Here is a 19,063-nt window from a genome sequence, read left to right as displayed (position 1 = left end):
GTGGCAAAATGGTTAAAAGAAAACAGTTAACCATACATATTATCCACTAAAAATGGGTTGAATAATGAATTTTTAAAATAAACGGGTCAAATATGGATAAGAACCATATTATCTATTTAGAAAATGGCTAACCAATGGGTTGGGTCGGATAATTTATCCGTGTTTTCATTACCTGTTTTCGACCCGAACCATATCCGCCCCGCTCCGCCCGTTTGGACTCCTATATATGACTATCTTTTATCAGTGCAGGTCCCAAGGGAAACAAATGCTGTTTTTAAATAAGTAATTATCACATCCTTCTTTTTGTTGCATAATTAATGTCTGAAATAACTCTTTAGTGAGGCCAAGTTGCTGCAATCTTGTTATGTGTTAATTACTAGGTAGTACAATTCATTAAAATGGAGCAATATATAATCAACTGCCTGCATATTTTTCTTTTGTTTGGTTTTTTTGGGTGGGGGTCAGGGTAATAGGGTATCTATAGGTATTAAGAGGCTATGTTTGATTAGTTGGGGGGGTTATTCTGGTAAATATTTGTTGGTACCAGAAGTTGGAAGGAAGAGCATGTTCTTACAAATGGTTTAAATAAGAGAAGGTGCAGAAATGGTCCATCATATCATATGCAGTAGTACAATAGTATGAGTCAGCCACATGTTAGTTATAAGACTTATGGCTACTAATTTTCAGTGACTTGGTAATGAAGCAGAGGAGGGCAAGAACTGAGGGCAGAGCCAAGTCTTCTCTTTTTCTTTTTTTCTTTTTATTTTGGGGTAGCTTTAAAGTGACAGGCTAAAGGCTGGGCTAAGTTGGATTTCAGAAAAGGGTTAATTTGCTTCAGAAAGTTTGAAAAATAACTGTTGGAGGTGGATAGAGGTTTCGACATTTAAAAATCGACTAAACCGATCGAATGGTATCGTACCGAACCGATTTTTAGATTTTTTTTAATATAACTGTAGGTTTTTATATAAATCTATAATCGTACAGATAATTAGGATAGATTTTTATTTTATGAAAATAACAAAAAAATACCGAATCGTACCAAATAAATTTACATGAAAAAAATATATTTATATATTAAGTTTAAAATAATAAAATATTAAATTTTTCTTGAGCCTTGGAATTACGAAGAAGGTTACAAGGCAATAATTAATTAAACTTAAAATCCTAATTTCCAAAGCTATTATACTACTCTTATTGAAACTAAACTAGTTCTATCATATTCACTAGCAAGACAGAAGGTATTCTAAGTGTTAGTAGTTGAAGCACATAATATAAAGTTAAAAATTAAGGTAATGGTAAGACAATCGACTTTCATTCATAAGTGAGCGAAACTATCCCTTTTAATAAAAAATATTTTCTATTAATCAAACACTAGAAAATAACTTCTTCATGAAAATATTCTCTCAGAAAATGACTTCAGTTGTACCACTCACTCTTAAAAATACATTTAAAGGGCAAACCCGAAAATGAAGAATAAGATAGAATAAGTTATGCCTATTTATTCTAAGAATAAGAATAAGTTAAAAGAATTAATGTATCAAAATCTACTTCATATTTATGAGTTATGACTATTTAAAATTCAAACAAACATTAATCAATGCCTTTTCACAAAATAATTAAGCACGAGGGATCATCAAAAACTTCCGTTGCCAACCTTCTCACCCGAAATTAAATAAACACATAGATAGAGAAAAACAAAGAGACAAAGGAGAGTGTTAATTTAAAGCATAGGGATCTGGATCTGTAATTCTTAGGAAGTAGTAGAAGAATAAGTGCATGAATTAAATTTATATTTCTAAGACAATGATTATGCTTATAATATTAGTAGTATTAAGATGGAGATCTCTTCTAATTAAATTAGAGAGAGTTGAATCTGAGCCTGAGCTAGGGTGGTGCAGTAGTGAGGAGAACTTGCAGTTTTTAAAAACATATTAAGATTAATTACTTTTATTAAACTGCAAAAGTTTCAAGTCATGTTGTCGGGTGGGCTTGCTGTAAAGGATATTAGTCTTGTCATAAAATAATACTTAACAGAAAATTATTTTTTTTGTACCACAAATCAACCAAAAAAAACAAAAAAGCAATTGTAGATTAGATCTCAACTCTCGTGCTTTTCCATTTAGCATAATTCGATCACGGGCTCTTCACTTTAAAAATCAAGAAAAAAAGGAAAAAATTGTCATTCATTATTTCTTCATCAATTACTTCTTCCAGTCCACTTTAAATGATTTTTTGTGATTCATAATATTTGATTTTTTCAAATATCAAAAAGTAATTAACTTATTTTTTCCAAAGTTGTCATTGGATTAAAGAGCCTAATAGCAATTTGTTATATTTTCAATGAGTAAATTAAAGTTAATATGGTTAACTTCATTATTAATTAATGTTAAAAAGTAAATTTCTTATTAATATATATAAAAAAGCCAAAAAAATTACTTAAAGTGGAATTTAAATTACTTAGTAAATGTGTCTTTTCCTTGTAAGAAATTTGTTTCATACATTACATTACATTTAGCAATATGGCGCAGTCTATAATGACAATTAGGCTATTTTAAGTGGTCAATCACAAACAGTGTAATCGATGGTGTAGAATTTACTCCTAAATGTCTGTCTGGTCAATTATTCTGCACGCTTCTCGAGGAGAACCAACTAGCTCTAAATTCAAGTAGGATTTCACCCATAACTACAACTTATCCTTTGATCTTCAATAAAAGTCTACTCAAACTTCCACTTAATTTCACCTAAATTTCATCCTAGTCATGGATAAATCATACTATAGGTTCCGGTTCATAAACAGTAACAATTTATTAGTATACACTACTAGAAACCGACCGAAATCGGTTTTTCATACAAAATAAATTAAAATTAATATTTAAAAAAAGCAATTGAAATCGGTCGATTATTTCAGTCAGTCATTTTAAAATACCGACCGACTTCGGTCGATAATTTTATATTTTTAATAAAAGGTTATTTTCGCGCGAAAATGAAAAGAAAGAGTATAAACAAATTAAAAGAAAGTCTTAAACTAAAATGTACCAATGGTCTAGTGGTAGAATAGCATTCTGCAGGCTGCCACAATGCAGACCTTAGTTTGATTCCCAGATGGTGCATTTTTTAATTGCATAATTAAAAATACCAACCGTATTCGGTCGGTTTTTCGGCAATTTTTTCTTTTGGATCGTTTGTGAAAATTAATTGACCGATCAAATCGGTCGGTATTTTTTACCGACTAGCCTAATTTCGATGGATTAAAGTCGGTCGAAAATTGGTCGGTTTTTCAGTTTTTCGGCCGATTTCGATCGATTTTTGGCAGTTTTGTAGTAGTGATATGAAAGCTAGTTTTCGCTACGCTATCATTTCCTTAATCAATTAAACCACTGCCTATGAGTTACCGGTTTATCCCCATTGTCTCAATGTAACGTCTTAGCCTACTAGATTAATGAATGTTTAAATCATGAAACATTACTTCAAAAAGAAAATAAAGGGAGAAACATTAGCCAAATAAATGATGCCGCATAAAAAGAAGCGAAACTCCAAAATGGGGATGAAAAATTCTGTATACGAAACTGGATTCTCCACCACCCTTTCTTTTAAGCGTAAGTAACTTCAACTTTATCTCCTTTGAGCCTGAAAAGAGTAGGTATCTTTAACAAAGTACTTCTGGATTTTAATGTGGGAAAAAAGTCACGTTTGTTACTTAGCAAACTAGTGAATAGTCATTCTCTTTAAGTAGAAACATGATCTGACATTACTACTATTCAGTAAAAATATACTCTATGGTATCTGTCTATTCTCTATCTTTCCAGTTTCCATGAATTTATATGCTCCTCATTTTCTCTGTTCTAGCATTGCTGGTGAAATATTTTCTTGAGCTTCACATGGTAAAAAATAAGAGAGCATTAATTAATATTGAGAATTTGGTATGTAGTTAATCTACAATGCGAAGTTACTGTAAAAATTCTATACAATTTTGTGAAAAGTGTTGTTACTATACAATTGCATTTATTGTTTCTGGTTATTAGTTCCACCCTCAACTGTACTCGTACTTAACGCACTACATATACCAAGCCGATGTTTCATAACTATATGAAAGTTGGTTTAGACATGGATGGGACCTAACTGTCAATGAAATTAGTGAAATTTTTAAGAGATAAAGGTTTAAATTTCAATGGTAATTTTTATATCTAAATCTCGGTGGACGATTGAATTATCCAATACATATATTAGTGAGAAATAACAGTTATACAATGCATTCTAAATTCAAGTTGCTCAATTGAAGGATTTGATTTGAAGAAGAAGCTGCTTAGTTCCTTAGTTGCTTAAATTTTGAGTTATCATTTTTTAATTGTAACCTATTTAGAAATATAATCATAGATAAATAATTCTGGGAGTTTGTTTGATGTTCTAGGCTAGAGTTTATAGTCTAGGAGAGTAAGCTATAATTTGGTTGATTGTAGGGGTTAAGGTACTAAAGTTTATAGTTTTTTGGTTATTAAGTTATAACCGAAAAATTGCTTTTGTTATTTAGTGAAATCTAAAAAATCCTACATATATTTACTACCATGAACAAGGAGGTTTTTCACGTAAAAATTACTTGTATTTTTAAGTTTATGCACTTTACTTTGTGATTGGTACTGAAATCTGCAAGTTCTTTAACACACAAAAAATCGGGCAAGACACAATTCACCCTTTTCTTGTATTATGGACATTTATATATATAGTTACTACTTAATCATAATTAATTATATTCGATGATTTAAAACAATGAAATAACATGTCCTTTAATGTATAACGTTCAAATATCAGAGACAAGTTGTGTTATAGATGGACTTGTCATAGAGACGAAGCCAAAATTTTCATTTAAAAAATGAAGAAGTAAACCAACAAGAAAGTCAAAGGTAAATTCACCTAGCTATGGAGGGTAATTTTCTAGGAATGACTTCTTTAGTACATGTGGCTCCGTCATGGGCCACATGTCATAGCTTCTCTACCATTTACTCTGCATAATTACAGTATTAATTTGATATACTTTTATTTGTTTCTCCAAAACTAAAATAAGAAGAAGAAAAAAAAAACAAAAGAAACTTCACCTCATTCTCACACTGTAGACATGCTTTTGTTATTTGCAATTTGGTTATTCTTGGTCCGAATCAGATCAGGAGTTTCAATACATTATGTAAATAAGAGATGTCATCACGGGAGCGATGATGCAGATCTTATAGGAAAATGCATGGCACATTCCACGATCAATTAAAATATTGGGGAACTCAAATGTAAACTAAAAATTTGGGGTCACATGAGAACATGAGATGATTGGATTTTGTATTTAATCGAAATGTTAAAATCCCACATTAGCAATCATGGACAGATCAGATATTGGTTTTATCCTAAGGGGAATAAATTAAAACAAGAGCATATGAATTTGTGGATGTTCCAAAAGAATAAGATTCATTATCTATCGGTTGAAGTTATATATATCATTAGTGTAAGAAATTATTATACGCTCATATCATCTTTATCTGGTGTAGTAATTTTATTTTCAAAATTACAAACTTCATATTTTAAGATGACTTATTTGTAAATATGCTTCGAGTGACCTAATAATATAGATAAATTTTTATACTTATAGTGTATACAAACTTTTTTATATATCATCTACCACTACTAGCCAGTGTCACCAACTATATATGCGCCTTTCAAGAATTAACGTGCATGTACGTGCCCCATGTTCCTCCCACAACCTTTCCATCTCCATTTTTATTTCAATTTATCGCTGCTCTTGTCCATTCTTGTTCTGTTGGAAGTTAGCATATTTCTTTTTGTCTTTTGGGAATATGAGTTTTCAAATCATTTGTCTTCCACAGTTTCTAACTCGAATATATAACAATTCTAAACGTATTGTGCAACAAAAAAAGCAAAAAAAAAAAATCTCTGAAGAATGATGGTGTGTTTGAAATAATTATCATTATGCTAATTATGTTGTTTTAAGTAAAGCTGGGGATGGAGTCAATACTAGTATTACATTATCAAAATTCTACTCTTCGCTCAATTTATGAGACGATATTTGATTGGACGCAAAGTTGAAAGAAAGAAAAACTTTTGAAACTGTTTAACATATATGCCTTAAACATTTTTGTGGCTATAAATTATTTTACTAAGAGTAAAATGACAATTTAGAATTGAAGTACTTTAAATATGGAAAATATTATTATTTTGAAATAAGATTTAAAAAAAATAAATGTGTCACATAAAATAGGACAATAAAAGTATAATTTTAGCTAGTGTAATTAGTTCATATACTCCAATATTAGTGAACATACTTACTCAAAAGTCGTACACTTGTACTTGTGAGTTATAACAAGTTGTTCGATGAAAGGATACACAAATTTGATTCAAATATCTCCGCTATAAAAAAAGTGTTGGGAATAAACCCCGTAAAAATAATACTCACGGTATTAGTGATAAATGCGAACTACTAAGTTATGGTTAAATCAACAAGAATAAAAATGCAGTAAAAATGACACCAAGATTTTACGTGGAAACCCTTCTGAATAAGGGAAAAACCACGGCCAAGAAGAGCAACTGATATCACTATAGCAAGAAATTTTACACTGTGTAGTAACGAGTAAAAATATTCCTAAGACCACAACACCCTCAAAAGAAGTAAACACTCTTTTGCTTTTTTCACCCCACTACAATATCTCTCACACTCTATTTTTCTTCACACCCTTGACTACCCATAGGGTCCGAACATGTGTTTTCCCAGAAATATGGTTCAAAACATTATCGTCAACCCGCTGTCTAATAAAGCTGCAAACCTATCTGTGTAACAAATTTCATTCTTCATCTGATTTATTATCAGGCTTTATAGTGGTGAAGGCAGGTTGATGAAAATTCTTAACATAGAGCAAATCTTCCATTTTGCCCTTCCAAATGGCATAATTTGTACCATTCAAAGTAACCATTCTACTAGTGTTTGCTTCCATTATTTATCACAAATACAAATACGGTTTATTAGGAGACCAAAGTAATTCTTTTCTGATGTGGAAGTTCAAACTGTGCTGCAACACAGAGCATACTCAGACAGAACCTTGGCTCTGATACCACTTGTTGGGAATAAACCCCGTAAAAATAATATTCACGGTATTAGTGATAAACGCGGACTACTAAGTTATGGTTAAATCAGCAAGAGTAAAAATGCAGCAAAAATGACACCAAGATTTATGTGAAAACCCTTCTGAATAAGGAAAAAACCACGGCCAAGAAGAGCAACTGATATCACTATAGCGAAGAATTTTATACTGTGTAGTAACGAGTAAAAATACTCCTAAGATCACTACACCCTCAAAAGAAGTAAATACTCTTTTGCTTTTTCCACCTCACTGTAATATCTCTCACACTTTATTTTTCTTCACAAACTATTTTCTTATAGTTTATGGAATACCTTGCTCTCTCTCTCTTTTCTCTCTTTGTTGGTGTGTAGAAATGAGAGTTAAAGCTCCCATTTTATAGCCAAAACCTCACTCTCTAAAGCCTATAATATTTGACAATTTGCACATCTTTTTCACAATTTCAACAAGATTGGCTACCAAACCAAACCAAGTCAATAAAATTGACTACCAAATCATATGAATGAGATGGACACCATATCAAAAAGAATAAGAAAAATACAATGAAAGTGAAAAGTGGAAAGACACTTGTTTTTCTATATAAACATAGTGTGAAATAAGTTTATGCATACCTTTTTCTTCAATCTTTTTCATATTATAGATTGATGATGCATGGGCTTTCAGGTCTCATCCACTCGTGCGAGCTGAGTGAGATTATGATTTATGATATGACTATGAAAATGTGAATGAATTGATTTGATAGTAGGTGGACCATGCAATTATGCCGACTCTTGTAACCCACAAAATAATTAAACCATATCCTGCATTTTGGAACTAGTGTAAAATAGCTCACATAATGATAAACTAATGTCTAATTATATTTCAGTTGGAAAGCTAATTGTCCTACAATTTCAAAGATTTTAAGTTCCATCACCATACATGTTCTCTTAATCACATCTTGTCTCACCATTATTTGTTCCAATTTCTGCACTCAACAATTAATTGCTCGATATTCTAACTTTTTGTACCATAAATTTAGCGAAGTTGCAGATTTAAGTTGTCTCACATTCATTTTAGTTTCTGTGGCGTAATTTGACATGGAGTTTTAAAAAAGAAAAAAAGAATCTTTTGAAATTTATTATCTTAAACATATTATGAAATTTCTAAAGCATATCATTAGAGTAAAATAAATATATAAAGGGGTAATTTGTTTAAACGGATTAATAAAGTAATAGTGCCGCGGAATGAAAGTAATTGTACTCTGACCTCCGATCCATAATAAGTGATTTTTGGTCTCTTTATTTTGGTTCAAAATACGTGTCCTTTTATATAATCAAGAATGAATTAATTTTATTTTTCCAAAACTTACCCTTACTTAATGTATCAAGTTAACAATATGCAAATTTTAATTAAGGGTAATTTAGTTAAAAGATATTTTTTTCTTTAGAAATTAGTATTTTCTTAAGGAGTATGTCAAAGGTAAAAAAAATCACTTATTATGGATCGGAGGGAGTAATATTTAGCACTCAAATTGCTGAAAACAATTTTTTTTATTTATAAAAGAAGTTGGATTTCTGAACATACCCGTTGAGTTAATAAGCTACTAAATTTCTCGTTTATCTCTCTACTCTCTACCCTTAATCTTATGAGTGATTCAATCATTCAAGAAGTTTTATCTGTAACTAAGTGCATCCTAATTTTGTGTCCTCGAGAGGGCTTAGTTGATCCATGATTTATATTTCATCTTTTATTTTCTTTTTGTTTGTTTCGAGAAATCTATCGATGAGGTCCGATTCTTTCTTTTTCTCTTGATTCTTTTCCGATATTATTGAGGCTATATTATCCTTAAATTTGAGACTATTCATTTTCCGTTCAACGAGACAGGAAATATAGCTTTCTCCTCGTCAACCTAATTAAATAAAATAGTTTTAGTGAATTTGAGGTACATCACTACATGTTTTGATTGCATGTCGTCATCTTTGAGATTAAGAGCCCGTTTTGGACATAACAATTTTTTTTTTTCCCAAAAAGTTTTCACTTTTTTTTTAAATCAGCGTTTGTTCATATAATTTTTAATTTTCACTTGAAGATGCATTTTGGAAATTTTTGAAAATTTGAAAAACTCTAAAAAGCTGTTTTTCAAAATTTTCACTCAAATCACTCACAAAACTTCAAAAACAACCCAAAATTATATTTATGTCAAACACGACTCTAAATTTCAAATACCATTTTCACTTGAAAAAAAATTTCCCCCTATTTTTGAATTTTACAATTCTTATGTCCAAACGCCCACTAAGAATATCTAGTGGTGGCAAAATGAATAAAAAGTAGTTATCATTCCATATTATCTATTAAAAATAGTTGGATAATAAACTTTTTTAAAAACGGGTCAAAATATGGATAAAAGTCTTATTATCCACTTTAAAAATTGATAACCAATGGATAACTAATGGACTTAACTTTTACATTTGTAAAGACTCTTCCTCAAGCTTGGGAGACTAGAAATTTTTCCAAAAATGATCATATTCTAAAAGTCACGGGATTAACCTATTTTCCATCTGTATTAAATATAAGTCGGATCATTTTCGGCTCGCCCGTTTGCCATCCCTACTGAACATTCGTTGAATGAGCAACTGAATTTCAGCAATCTTTTGGCTTTATCTTTTGTTGCTATTAGTTAAATTGACACACTGAATGAACTTGACTCGTTATCTTTTGCACTTTGTTGATCGTGTTAGCTTTATTTCCATCACCACATTAACTGGCCCTCTCTTTTTCTCTATAATAATACGATTATTGTTAAAACAAAGATTAGGCTGGTCTAAGGTCCCTTTTAAATGTCAAATCATTGTCTCCTAATTACAACTTTGCTGTCGTTACCTTTCCTTGATTTCGGGCTTAGTTGACTAAAAATAAGAGACATAAATGGGTCTAAATGTGGAGTGTGACACCTTCCATATAGTTTATTAAACTCTTAATCTTTACCTAAAAACTAGGGCCAAAAACCTACCGGGCAATACTTTATTTTGATGATGATGAGTTAATTTATTAAACTCGTAATCTTTACTTAGAAACCTACCTGGTAATATTTTATCTTGATGATTATGAGTCAATGTTTGTGTGCCACAAAAAGAAAAGAAAAAAGAAGCCCATTAAGATAATAGCTTAAGACCTTTGAAGGGAGGCCACATTAAAGTAAAAATTATGTGAGGTAGCCACTTTTTAAAATTAATATGAAAAGACAGTGTTACCCTTTTTTTCCCAAACGGAAATACGTCATTTTCAGATTCTGTACAACAGAGCAGCAGCCGAAGTTCGTTGTATTTGCAGCTGCTTCAACTTCTATGAATATCTGTGCAAGCACTCGTTGTGTGTACTGAACTTCAATGGTGCGGAAGAGATCCCTTCAAAATACATTTTATAAAAAGATTACAAGCGATTATGTGCATCAGATCTTGAATCCAGTTATACTGAGTCTACTGAACACGTTCAATGGTTTAGCCAATTGTATAGAAGTGCATTACAAGTTATGGAGGAAGGGGTGATTTCCCTAGATCATTATAAAGTAGCTCTAAATGCATTTGAAGTGTCTCTGGCCAGAGTTCACCACATTGAAGAAAAACTAAATAAAAATTCTTTTGTAATTAACGTATCTACTTAATAAAAAAAATTGTAATTATTTTGTATTTAGTTCTTAAGTTAGAGTTACAAGCACAGAAATTAAGGATAAATAGTCCTGAACTTCGAGTTCCAAGTTCAAAAGTTAAGGACACTTGGTCCTGAACTTAGAATTGCAAGTTCAAAAGTTAAGGACACTTGGTCCTGAACTTAGACTAACAAGCTCAAAAGTTAAGTACAATAGGTCCTGACCTTCAGTTACAAGTTCAAAAGTTAAGGATAATAGGTCTTGAAGTCCTGAACTTAGACTAAGAAGCCCAAAAGTTAAGGACAATAGGTCCTGAACTTAGACTAACAAGCTCAAAAGTTAACGATACTTGGTCTTCAACTTACAGTTACAAGTTCAAAAGTTAAGGACACTTGGTCCTGAACTTAGATTAACAAGCTCAAAAGTTAAGGACAATAGGTCCTGAACTTAGATTTACAAGTTCAAAAGTTAAGGACAAGTAGTCCTTAACTTAGAGTTACAAGCATAGAAATTAAGGACAGGTGGTCCTGAAGTTCGAGTTCCAAGTTCAAAAGTTAAGGACATGTAGTCCTGAAATCCTGAACTTAGAGTTGCAAGTTCAAAAGTTAAGGACATGTAGTCCTAAAGTCCTGAACTTAGAGTTGCAAGTTCAAAAATTAAGGACACTTGGTCCTGAACTTTATGAGCAGAAGGGTGTCTTCGTCCGAGCAGGTAAAGTTTATTAAAGCAATGGCTAAAAACTAAAGACATTTTAAGCAGTGACTTAAAAGTAAATACATGTGTTATTAGTGGCTAACCGTGCATTTCCCCACATTAAACCAAGTGCAACTTAAAATGATTATGGACTCCTTTTGATCAAAGTTTCTAAATACAAATCTTATAGGGGAAGTTAAAAGCAAAAGTTCGTCCAATCCAACGCGGTCAAATATTCTTTCAAGAATTATCTTTCTTACTCTTTTTGATAATTATTACAATCACTCAACCATATTTTTATTTAAAGAATGAAACTGCTTTTTTTTTTAAATTTAGTTTCGTAGGCTAGAAACATAGATTTGGTCTTCATTTCACCTATTATTGACTACATTTCAATCGTATTTGAGCTTAAATGTGAAGATTTTGTATTATGACGTAGTTTGTGTGTTCAGAACTTGAATCTGGGCTAAAATAGAGTAGGGAGCTTCGAAGTCTGGTAGAAGCCCAATTAAATCATCCGAAGTTGGAGAACCGACAATGCATACGAAAGTTGAAAGAAAAACGAATGTCAGAGAAGACGCCCCAAGTTAGCACAATGTTTCATGAGAAGGTTGTAAAGTTCAAAGAACAAGATATTGGCGTATCTGACCGAAAAAAAACAAATTAGTGCAAATTTTTATTAGAGTCAAAAGATCATAGAGTAATCAGTTGGTGATAGTCTACTAGTGCGACGCTTAGTGCATCATATGATGTAACACAACAATTTATTCACTTCGGGTCAATAAGAACAATTTCGTCCAAGAGTATTTTATTTACAATACAAATACATCTAAAACATGTTCTTTGGGGGAATTTTTTTATCTTCGGAGGGTTGAGAGAGCATAGAGGCTTCAAGACTCAAGAATCCATTATCCTTCTGCCAGTTCAATACGCGAGTTTGAATTGTAATATTACATTAATATTTTCTTATTCTCTAACTTTATTTGTGGTACCTCTTCGGCAATGGCCCAGTTGGCTTGGAAGGCGGTCATCCATACAGATGACCTGAGATCGATCCCCCTTCAATGTCTTCTAGGTCGAGCATGTCGCACAGTGCTTGCCTTATTGCGGTTTACATCCTCTGTGTAGTTTGCAGACTATTACACAATGTGGGGTTTACCCAGTACAAACAGAGTGCTCACTCTATTACTGTTATTGAGTAGTTTTCCCTTAGAGTTTTGACAAATATGGTATATTAATTATCTATTTAGAGATTCGAATATTATTATTTGCTTGAATTAATTATTGGAGTTTTGATTATATTGTAGAATTACTCATTATCTTTCTTAATCGAAAGAGAAGTAATTTATTAAATATATTTGCATCGTATGCTAGTTTCAATTCGTGAATCTTCTAAGTAATCGCAAGAGCTTTAATTTTGAATTGTTAGTTGAACTAGAATATAGGAGAACATTCGTGAGAAGATAACCTTAAGACTAAAACCGTCAATAATTGGTAGCAATTGTTCACAAAGCTTTCTATTAGTTTATCTCTTGGAATTGAAGTTTATTCGAAGGAAAAATCCTGACCACGAGAATAATCTAATCAACTAGTGAATTCCCAAGAATCGGTAGTATTTTAGAAGTGAACTAAAACAAGAATTGAATCCCGAGATAGTAGTCTTGCACATGTCTCGTCAATTGACCTTATTTCTCCCATTGATAATTATTGTGTTGCTCAACTCTTGTCTTCCGGCGATCAATTTTTACTTACTTTTAATTTAGTTTGTTCATCATCGCAATTGACATTATTTAATTCAATCTATATGAATATGATACGTAAGTATATTATATTTGGCTAGTGAGCTTTAGTTTTTACCGTCCGCTAGCATACTGATTACGGGTTCAGCCGAACCTAATAATTTTGGTCTAAACCTTATATTGTATATATAATTTATTTTAAAAGTACAAATTATTAATTAAAACTCAGTACTTAAAAAGACTATAATTTTGAACCTATAAACTTCAAATCTTAGCTTCACCTCTTAATATTTATACACTTGCTTTGCGCTCGTCATTGCAATAACATAGATACTGTGAAATTCCTCGTACGGTAACTTTGTCATTAATCTAGGAGGTAAAGATTTACCTCCATCAAAAGGATAATTCATCTGGATCAGTATAAGAGTCCAATTAATTCCCTCTTTTCTTCATGAGCCGAGAGTACAAGAAACAACCTTTCTGTCTTTTTAAAGACAGGGGTTAAGCCTACGCACACTCTATCCTCTCCAGACCTCACTTTGAGTCTACACTGAATTTTTTTCTTTTTTGTTGTTGTTGTTGTTGTTTATACCTTGAACTAAGTGCACGAACCGTCATATCTTAGGTTAGTGACAACCCCAAAAGAGGGGCAAGTGCACAGATAGTCATTCACAGGGATGCTATTCAAATATTAGTCAGTACTAATTTCGTCATGAAATTTTAAACTAAAAATCTCAACTTCAGAACAATTAAGGATATTTTTGTTCTGAAAAATTGAATTGAAAAATTGAAATCAGAACGCACTAGTTAATTCCTAAATAACAACCATTTAAAGTGGGTAACTGGTGTCATTTCTACCATCCTGCTGTGTATTGAAACCCGTTTACTTACTATCTGGACCGGACAAGTTGCCCCCTAAAGCCCAAGTTATCATACCACTTCTAGTCTAGCCAAGAGAAGAGCACAACTTTGACTGTGAAGCACCTAACAAGACCAGCTGTATCAAGCAACTAAACTCTGGATTACTAAATTAAAAATTAACATGCTGGAACATGGCTTTCAACACAAAAGTAATAAATGATTATTTATTTGAATTAATCTTAGCTTTTTAACTGCATTTCTGTCTTACAAAATTACCGAACAAAATAATGAGCTAGAGGTGTCTTATTACCTAAACGTCATCAGAGTAAAGTTTTTACCGATAGAAACCAGAAACTGAAATGAAGACTTTTTCCTAGAGAACCTCATTTTTCCTTTGCTTTCATATACAAATCTATGTCCATGAATTTTACAACGTATATTCTACTAAAAACCCGAAAACTGACTCTCTACCTTCTCAAGGTAGGGGTAAGGTCTGCGTACACACTACCCCCAAACCCCACTGGTGGGATTACACTAGGTTTGTCGTTGTTTTCTTCTACTAAAAACCTTGTGAAGTCTATTTATACTTCAGCTACTTTTTCCAATTTTCTCCACTTCGACAAACTTCAAGAACAATACAGGATATATAAATTGTTGTCATAGAATACAATTGAGTAGTAAGCACGTGGCACAAATCTGATGAGGCTTCAAAGGAGAAACTGAACTTAATTTGTCAAAATTGTCCACCGTCGCTTCACAATATAGGTCTACAACTATAGAATGTATACTATTGAACAGTCGTATAGAAATATATAAAGCGTAAAATCTGCAGAAATTTTACACATGCTAAAGCATTTCACCTGCCAAAGCATTTCATTACTGAAGAAATCATAGAAGATGAGAGAAATTTCAAGCCAGCAGAGCCACCAGGAAAGTAAGAAATTGCATAATATGCTAATGCCAGAACCTAAAATGACAGGAAACTGTCAATGTCAAGATTCAATTCACGATAATTGCTGAGAGAGAGAGGAATAAATTATCATGACAACAACTAACTGCAAAAGGTGAAAAAAGAAAAAGAACTGACGAAACTAAAATAATAACACTGAAAGTGTAAATACCTGAAGCACAGAAAAGAGGACTGAAAGGATATAGCTATGGAGTGCCATGGAAACATAGAGTGTGCCCATCATGCTGCCTATGAATCCTAGTGTAAAAGGAAGCCTCTGGTACAGATGACGGGGAAGAGAAAATATCAGAGGACAATAACCATAGACAGAGAGCAACACGGACCAGCAGTAAGGGGAAAAAGAAAATACCTCCATTGAGAACATATGAGCAAACTGATTCTTTGGACCCCTAAGTGCAAAGAATGACCCAATAATAAAGGAACATCCAAGAGCAAAGCAAATGGCAAATTTCTGGGGCACCAATACTATCACTGGGAGGAACAAAGTAAATGCCATGAAAATGAAGAAGACTCCAGTCGCCATGAATAGGCCAAAATACATGAGGGCTTTTCCAGAAGGTATGTTGCTAGTGGCAGACTGAAAGTTCCCTGGAATGTCTCTCACTCCTTTGGAAACCCTGAATAAGGATCCACAAACCACTAGTCTCAGCAAAACATTGCTCAAATAACTCAAAATGTCAGCATTCAAAAAAGCAGGGAAGAAATACAAGTCATATGGCATTTCACTATAAAGCTTCTCTCCAGTCCATGATTTCGTTTGTCTGAAATAAGTAAAACTATAACACATGCTAAATATGGTATCACAATACACAATTAATGAAGAAACAAGATTGGAATTCTACCAAGCAACCATAACACACTCGTTCAAAATAAAGACACAACATTGGCACAAAACAAACAACAACAATTGTATTAATCCCTCCCTGTGGAGGGTAGTGTGTACGCAGACCTTACCCCTATCTTTGTGAAGTTATAGAGGTTGTTTCCAATAGACTCTCGGCTCAGGAGCATTGGCACAAAGTATGAATTATAGAAGAAATGGCTTTCACAGAAATCAGTCCATGACAAGAAGACTCCAAGCTTTAATGGAAGAGGATCCTTTCTTCTGTGATAAGTTCCGACCAGCTAACTACAATTTTATGCGATTCCAATACCTCATGTGCCATTGCACTTACTTACAGAAGAATTAAGTTTCACAACATGATAACAGATATGATAAATAGACACGACCAAAGACTCCAAGCTGCACTGAAAGAGGATTCTTTCTCCAGCGATAAGTACTAGCCAGCTAACTACAGATCTCTGTTGTTTCGAGGACCCTTACTGTTATCTCACTCTTGCCTTTCATTACTCTGCAATCTACAAATCAAGCCCTCTGTTTCATAAAGTTCTTTCGTTTTAAAAATCAGAATGTCTCATAAAGTTCATAACATGCACAGATTTATGATCTCCCAGAATAATGGCTCAGTCAACATGAAATATCAATCACATTAAAGTTCTTTTCTCTTTTTTTTTCTTTTTTTTTGGGGGGGGGGGGGAGGGGGTGAAGCTTCTTTTACCTCCTGAATACGATTGGCTCCCACTTTCTCTACTTATCCCTCGGCAGCAAAGTAGGGAAGCACTATCCTGGATGAAGGATCCCACCTATTTTAATCTGAATCAACACCTTTGACATATAATTTGTAGGTAAGGAGAATTTTCTAGAGGAAGGAACTACCCACACAATTATAATTTAGACATTTAAATTTGGTTACAGCGCTCCCCTCTATTTTTAGACAACTGTTTAGGTAAAGCTTTCTCAGAAAAAGCATATGACCATGCAGCTGGACTCATAGATGCTCTCTCAAGAATGTTTATTGCCAAGTTAAAGGATTGCTTGTTAATCCATGTCCTCCAGCAACTTTAGTCATATACATTTGATCCACTGACATGGTGAGCATTATGTTTTATCGTTACTAGCATATGATATCAGATCTGAAGGCAGATATGTCTCCTGCTATTTCAAGAATGTTTAGCTAAGTAGGAGGAATTTCCTGTTAGCCTGTTAATCTGTGTTCTATTGTAACTTTAATCAGATACTGCAATGCCATTGATGTGGCAAGAATTAGTATCTTGTGAAAAGGAGGTAGCATTTCAGCTAGGCCTTTAATGGTGATGTTTATGGGACGCACTGTTAAGTTATGCAACTGGTTGCTTGAAGCAAGGTTCTTTGAGAGCCCAGAATTTCCAACAGTACATCAAAATAAAATAAAATCTTAGCTTGCACAGCTTAATGCTTCTCTCATAGCTCTGTATCAGACTTTCACTCATCAGTGGAATCAGTGTCCGCACATAAGTTATAACATTGCAATACTTGTTAGTTAAGGGGTGTGTGTGTGTATAACACACTCTGGAGACTCAAGAAAAGTTTGTACCTTACGCGTGCAACTCACTATGTAGCAATGTTGGCAACACAAAACCTTGTTACACTGCTACTTTTGCCTTTCCTATAAGTTAGATCTTAAGTAATAGATATTATGTTAAGCATGATTCTTCTAGATCCTTTTCGGGGAAGCGAGCATCAAATATATTTCTGTAGCTACACACGCAGAGTCTTCTAATTTGTCCCGTCACACCGATAGATATAATGGACTTGCTCCTCTCCGCCCGCGGACTAAGTCACATTTGACTGAACCGCATAAAGTATCTCCTTGTTGTCTTTGTTATTCGTCATTATAAGGCTCATTTGTTAAATCCAGTACTATCTAGGACTCCCTATCATGGTTTGACTAGGTGGATATGCATATTTAGCAGAATAAAGCTCATGAGAGCAAAGAGGAGTTAGATAATGTTAAGAGTGTCCCACGTTAATTGAGGGAACGGGTTTATGGTCCTGGACAATCCTCAACTAATAAGCTAACTTTTAGAGTTGACTAGATCTAAGGTACATTTCTTAATCAATAAAGCATCTCAATAAGTTTGCCGCATCAACTACCAAATCCAAACTATTTCAGAAAATTCTCAACGTTTGATCAGCGAGAATTAAGGAAATACAGAACGTTTCAAGAGCCCTAATTGGATTAGTATAACTTACCAATTCCTTCAAAGGGCAAATTACAGAAGAAAAGGAAATTGCAGTGTGAGGAATGATTTATGAAAGAGGAGCTTACACGTTAAAAGTGCCAGAAACGGTGTCGTTAGCAGAACGAACGGCAGATTCGAGATCGAAGCTGCCGATGAACGCAGTGCTGGCGCTCTCTTCCGATGATTTAGCGGATGCGTACGAATTCCAATCAGCCAGCAAAGAAGGAGTTGAAGAAGAAGTTTGTTGTTGCTCAACATATCGATCATCCCCGCCGCCGCCGCCCGCTGAAAACCACTTCTGCATTGTGAATCTCTTTCCGACGAGTCCACTACTGCCTTAGGCTCACTTATCGCATGATCCGCCCCGCCGGAGACACAATTGCTTGCTACTTTCCCACCTACCGCCAACTCATGTTCCGGGTACTACAATGATTTATCGTTTCCACTTTCCACTTTCTCTTCTCTTTTTTTCCCAACTTTCAACCTTTGTCCTTAAGCAACAGATAGTATCTTGTTATCATCCTATGGAAATTGTTCCCCTTTTTCTACCTTAACTTTAAGGGGCCGTTTGGTAGGGTGTACAAGGGTAGTAGTGAATAGTGTATATTAATAATGTTTTGATTAATATTATTAAAATTATTTTTTGTTAGTTATTTGATTTGGTGTACTAAAAATAATACTATGCATTACATAATTTTTCTAAAAAGTTATTTATTTACAAAAATGTCCTCCGACAGTTTGAAAGACTTGGAAAAAAATTTGAAAGGGTAGTTTTGTCTTTATACATACTTATATGTATCTTAAAATTAAGGTTTGCTAATAACATGATTTGTTACGTAGAAGAATCTATATCTATATCTATACTATATTAAAAGTACGAAGACCCTTCATGAAATATCATTTGTCTTTTTTACCCTTCTAAAATAGAGTTCATGCTAGACAAAATAGTCATTTAGTTATTTTTCTAATATCTAGGAATATT

General features: G+C 33.2%; 1 protein-coding gene across 1 annotated transcript; it reads right to left on the bottom strand.

Moving 5' to 3' along the window:
• Nucleotides 1-14,748: 14,748 nt before the first annotated feature.
• Nucleotides 14,749-18,607, bottom strand: LOC104221956 (protein transport protein SFT2-like). Its single transcript, XM_009773111.2, has 4 exons — nucleotides 18,168-18,607; nucleotides 15,368-15,635; nucleotides 15,170-15,274; nucleotides 14,749-15,015 (listed from the first exon to the last, which is right to left on the bottom strand). Exons 1-4 carry the CDS (start codon nucleotides 18,383-18,385, stop codon nucleotides 14,905-14,907), a joined length of 702 nt encoding a protein of 233 aa, XP_009771413.1. The 5' UTR covers nucleotides 18,386-18,607; the 3' UTR covers nucleotides 14,749-14,904.
• Between the last annotated feature and the right edge of the window lie 456 nt (nucleotides 18,608-19,063).

This window comes from Nicotiana sylvestris, chromosome 7, assembly GCF_000393655.2.
Source record: "Nicotiana sylvestris chromosome 7, ASM39365v2, whole genome shotgun sequence".
NCBI lineage: Eukaryota > Viridiplantae > Streptophyta > Magnoliopsida > Solanales > Solanaceae > Nicotiana > Nicotiana sylvestris.
This window is presented reverse-complemented; position numbering and strand designations above follow the sequence as displayed.